We start from the raw sequence: 5,847 nt of genomic DNA, 5'->3' as shown, positions 1-5,847 counted from the left end.
GGGGAATCCTCAGGCAGGAGCAACTTCATTTTTTCTTGAGTTTGAAAACCATATTTGCCTAAATGAATCTTCTAGATTTCAATTTGTGTGGTTTTCCATATTACTTGAAATGAATCGTTTTATATTCCTTCAAATTATGAAAATTCCATAATTCACTATTTTATCATCGGTTTGGCCAACTTCTCAGTTACAATTATGGCATACAACTTTTCCTATTATTAATATACATTCTCAGTCTAAGCAGCAGCAATGAGTGAATGGTCCGGACTATGGTAAACGGAGGTTAATCAAAGCGCAAGTCCTTACACAGGACTATAGTATAGTGTGTGTAGCAATATAAAGTTTGCTTTAACTATATATCTTTGTCATGACTACAACACAAAACATATTGAAACAGGGTGGAAGTTGTAGGATATATATATGTTTTTCAGGTAATATGTTAGGAAAAATTAAATGAGACTAATTCTGATATGGGACATTTGTATATTTTTTATTCTCACACAGTATTTGGGTCATATCAACAATAGCATATCTTTTCAAGAGCATGCTAAAACACCCCACATGGAGCGAAAACGGACACTTTCATTCAACAAAAGCTATTAAATATTATTTACAAGAAAGTGAAATCTTCCACCGAAGACAATGATCCAAACACAAGCTGAAACTTGTCTTTCTTGATATGGTTTATAGACATTGAATACTAGCCCATTGGGGTATTAAAGTAAGTTCACCAGGATCCCATGATAACTTTGAGACAGATGTCATATATACAACAACAAAAATCATCCTAAACAGACCTGCAATGTTAGAGAAATTGTTTTTCAGTACGTAAGAAAAAACAAAGTAACCAAAAATAATGGAAATGTCAGTTTGTACTTCAACTAAGTAAAGGACTTATATTGCACTATCTTGATTATGATATCAAATTGACTCTAATGTAGGCTACTACATGTTCCTCATATCTTCCCTTTTCACGTGATGATCAAACGTCTTCTCATGACACTTGTTTTTTTTGTTTTGGTGAGTTTTGACATGTTTTGCCAAATGGTCACTCCTCATGAACCTCTTGCAACAGTCTGGACAAACAAAGCGCTTCTCCCCAGTATGAGTCCTCAGGTGTCTCTGCAGCTCATCAGACCTGGTGAAACTCTTGCCACAGAAAAGCCAGTTACAAACAAATGGACGCTCTCCCGAGTGCCACCTCAAGTGCGCTTTGAGATGGGAAGTTTTGCCATAAACTTTCCCGCACCCTGGTATGTGACAGATGTGTTGCTTTTTCTTGCCGGGCTCATCGTTTGAGGTGGAGGACTGACAGTTTGGACACCTGCATCTCCGACATCTTCGGGCTGTTGCGAGGGGGGACTTGGTGTGAAGGAGGGCAGCGATTTGAGTCTGATACTGCGCGAAGTCTGTATGCCCCATCACCAAGCCCCTCTGCAGCTGGAAACGGTGGTGGCCAAGGGATTGAGTGGTGATTGAGTGGTGATGACTGACGTGGTTTCCCTGTTGGAGACTCCACCACGGAATATCCTCCCCTGGGCTAGGGGACAACTGCCTCTGTTGCTGATGCACAAGGCCAGAATGTCCCGTAACGAAACCTGGCATGGCAGTTGGCGCTGCGTAAGATACAGCAGGGACGTAGGTGGGTGGGCAAGAGGATTGTAACGACTGCATTGAGCACGGTAACATATTCACTGGAGAAAAGTCATAAGGATATGAAGGATCCGCTGGAGGGGTGAGAGGGAGCTCGTGGTGGGAAGTAAATGAACTTTGAATGTGGAGCTGGGATTTAGATGATAGTCCAAAAGTAGAATTGCTAGAGAGAGTGCTTTGAGGATTCCCCTCGTTACTCCAAGGATGAAAAATTCGCGATGGCGAGCCTAAAGTAGTGTCATAAGGAACCTGGAGGAAATCCGCCGGACTTGATCCGTGGTGGTGTCCGATCCGGTTACAAGTGGCAGCTAAGAGCGCCAGTGGAGAGTGCTTACAGTTTTCTGGAGAAGAGTTAGGAGTGCGGTCCTGCATATAAGTAAAACAAATAATGATTAATTATGTGTTGACTTGGCTCTAAACTAGAGTTGTAACTGTATTGAAAAAAATTGACACTCCGGCAATTAAAACGACATTGATTTGCCTAATATTAGTTTTAATGCACTCTCACTCCAGCAAAATGACTATAATACAAACATACAGTTGTAACATAATCATTGAATCCGTTATTATTCGCCACATACAGTAAATCAAACAGCCACATTTCCGTTATTATACAATACGTTTTTATAGATGAACCAGGTTCAAATTCGCATTATGCGCACACGCGTAATAACTAACAATACGCGCGGTCTAAACTATTTTTTTAAACTACCGTATACATACAGTAATATTTTGAGAAGGACAAATAAAACCACAACGAGAGCCAAAAGTTTTTAACAAACCTGAAGAAAAGCCTGGAGTGTTTCATTCCGCAGTACAGCCACTGCTGCCATGGTAAACGTCCTCTTTCTTTTTGTTAAAAACAGATCACAATATCAAAACTAATTGAGATAAATGTAAAACCGTAGAAAAATGTCTTGACGTGGTAAAGTCTTCACTCTCAATACTTCCTCTCCTCGAGATATCCTTGGACTATCTGGAGAGTGAGGGATCACTTCTTAGAATTTGATAAGGACTTTGGTGGGCCGCCAGCCAGTCAGAAATAAGATTTATTACTTTGAAGTTTGCCGCTGCCCAATCATCAAAGAATAGCGGCTCTATGAGAGGGGAAAGCAAATCCTTTGAATCCACAAAGCTCCTATGGTGTGTTTGTTGGTCTGGATAAAAGAGCTGATTATTAGGGGGGATGGGAAGGGAGGAGATAAAGGCGGGACAATTAATGAAGTAATCACTATGTGGGAAATGTATATACACAAATAATTGGATTTTCTTGATCAAAGACCCCCATGCCGCCTGGAGACCCTGGTATTGGATGCTGTAGTCATCTGATCCTCTTTTTGTAATTAAGGATTTGTAGCACGACCCTATGTGACAATGTAACATTGTTATCTCTGGAGATCTCCTGGCGCATAGCTGTTTGATAACTTCAAGAGGAGTAGCTAATGAGTGCAAATCAAGTCTCAACACAAAGTTAATGTCGTTGGGGAAGCATTTACCTTTTTTCTAAATATAAATTAAATACTTTTTTATTATAACAAACAATTATGATGTTGTTATTGTGTTTCCATGGAACTAAAATGCTCCTGATAGTTTATTAATCAAACACATGTCAACTGGCAGACTACAACATGTCTTGGAAGAAGATTAGTTGATACCCTGGCCTGCTTACAGACATGTCAATGTCAATATCACTTCACTTCTTTCATTCTTTGATAGTTAACCTCAAAAGCCCATAGTGGTGTCATTTGCGTTCTAGTGTGTAAAGTGACTTTTACGCACTAGTGGCAAAATTGGCTATGGATAAGTTGAAAGTGACAGAAGCAGTAGCCTAACAACTATATCCCATAGGCCACTTTCAGTAACGAAATGCAACTGTTGTAGCACTTCATTTATTTAACTACCAGAGTATTAACCATAACCTATTTAGATAGCCCTCAATTGATCCATGTGTCAAAAGTGGCAGATAGAGAGGGTGATGTCTCTATGTGTGTTTTCTAAAAAGTTGTGTCAGTTTCAGAGACCTGGGAAGGAAGGAGGAGTTCCCATCCGCAAGAAAGTGTAAACAATTCTGAAACCCCCTGCCTGCATCTCTGCCTTGAGCTTGTTGGGCTTTCATGGCCAAGGACCAACCTGGTCTCAGATAATTTCGTATTATTCTGTACGTAAATCCGAGAAACTGTACAAAAAAATGCAACATGTAAAGTGTTGGTCCGATATTTCATGAGCTGAAATAAAAGATACCAGAAATTTCCCAGAAGCACATAAAGCATATTTCCCTCAAATTTTGTGCACAAATTTGTTTACATCCCTGTTAGTGAGCATTTCTCCTTAGCCAAAATAATCCATCCACCTGACAGGTGTGGCATATCAAGAAGCTTATTAAACAGCATGATCATTACACATGTGCACATTGTGCTGGGGACAAGAAAAATGCCACTCTAAAATGTGCAGTTTTGTCACTTAACACAATGCTACAGTTGTCTCAAGTTAGGAGCGAGCGTGCAATTGGCGTGCTGACTGCAGGAATGTCCACCGGAGCTGTTGCCAGAGAATTTAATGTTAATTTCTATACCATAAGCCGCCTCCAACGTCATTTTAGAGAATTTGGCAGTACAACTGGTCTCACAATCGCAGACCACGTGTAACCACGCCAGCTCAGGACCTCCAAATTCGGCTTCTTCATCTGCGGGATCATCTGAGACCAGCCACCCGAACAGCTGATGAAACTGTGAGTTTGCACAACCAAATAATTTCTGCACAAACTGTCAGAAACTGTCTCAGGGAAGCTCATCTGCATGCTCGTCGTCCTCACCAGGTTCTTGTCCTGATTGCAGTTTGACATCGCAACCGACTTCAGTAGGAAAATGCTCACCTGTACCAGGCAGATGGCACACAACGTTGATGTCAACGTTGTTAACAGAGTGCCCCATGGTGGCAGTGCGGTTATGGTATGGGCAGGCATAAGCTAAGGACAATGAAGACAATTGCATTTTATCAATGGCAATTTGAATGCACAGAGATACCATGATGAGATCCCGAGGACCATTGTTGTGCCATTCATCCACCATCATCACCTTAGGTTTCAGCATGATAATGCACAGCCCCATGTCGCAAGGATCTGTACAAATTCCTGGAAGCTGAAAATACCCCAGTTCTTCCATGGCCTGCATTCTCACAAGACATGACACCCATTGAGCATGTTTGGGATGCTCTGGATTGACGTGTACGACAGTGTGCTCCAGTTCCCGCTAATATCCAGCAACTTCGTACAGCCATTGAAGAGGAGTAGTACAACATTCCACAGGCCACTACAACAGCCTGATCAACTCTATGCGAAGGAGATGTGTCATGCTGCATGGGGCAAATGGTGGTCACACTAAATACTGACTGGTTTTCTGATCCACGCTCCTGCCTTTAAAAAAAGTTATCTGTGACCAACAGATGCATATCTGTATTCCCAGTCATGTGAAATCCATAGATTAGGGCCTACTGAATTTATTTAAATTGACTGATTTCCTTAAATTAACTGTAACTCAGTAAAATCTTTGAAATTGTTGCATGTAGCGTTTTATATTTTTGTTCAGTGTAGTTTGATATGTTACATTTCATATGGTATGTATTCATTTGTGGATGTCCATATCCCATTTCGTATGATATGTTACGAATTACAATTCGTATTATATGTTACGAATTTACAAAACGAGTTATATGTTACGATTTGCAAAATGCGTTATAAGTTATAAGTTACGAATTTGAAAAACATACAATATGTAACGAATTTGCAAAACGTATGATATGTTATGAATTTGCAAACGTGTGATATGTTACGATATATTAACTAGGCTAGGTTTTAGGCGTTAGGGTTAAGTTTAGGAGTTAGGTTAAAGGGTTGAGGTTAGGGTTAGCTAAAAGGGTTAAGGTTAGGGTTAGGTGAAGGGTTAAGTTTAGGGTTTGGGTTAGTTAACATGGTAAGTAGTTGCAAAGTAGTTAAAAAGTAGTAAGTAGTTTAAAAGTTGCTAATTAGCTAAAATTGTCTGTGATGTGATTCGAACTCACAACTTCCCCCTAGTTGCTAATTAGCTAAATGCAAAAGTTGTCCGTGATGAGATTCTAACTTGCGACCTTTGGGTTGCTAGACCTTTGCCTTATAATCATCTGTCTTATGTAAACATACGAACCGTAACATATCATACT

The 5,847-nt window shown here is 40.2% G+C and overlaps 1 protein-coding gene across 1 annotated transcript; it reads right to left on the bottom strand.

The window, feature by feature from the left end:
• Nucleotides 1-945: 945 nt before the first annotated feature.
• On the bottom strand, nt 946-2,486 carry LOC120057866 (transcription factor Sp5-like). Its single transcript, XM_039006335.1, has 2 exons — nt 2,436-2,486; nt 946-2,019 (listed from the first exon to the last, which is right to left on the bottom strand). Exons 1-2 carry the CDS (start codon nt 2,484-2,486, stop codon nt 946-948), a joined length of 1,125 nt encoding a protein of 374 aa, XP_038862263.1.
• Nucleotides 2,487-5,847: the final 3,361 nt, after the last annotated feature.

The sequence above is a fragment of the Salvelinus namaycush genome, chromosome 13 (genome assembly GCF_016432855.1).
Source record: "Salvelinus namaycush isolate Seneca chromosome 13, SaNama_1.0, whole genome shotgun sequence".
Lineage (NCBI taxonomy): Eukaryota > Metazoa > Chordata > Actinopteri > Salmoniformes > Salmonidae > Salvelinus > Salvelinus namaycush.
The sequence above is the reverse complement of the archived record's forward strand: the minus strand, read 5'-3'. Positions and strand labels throughout refer to the sequence as shown.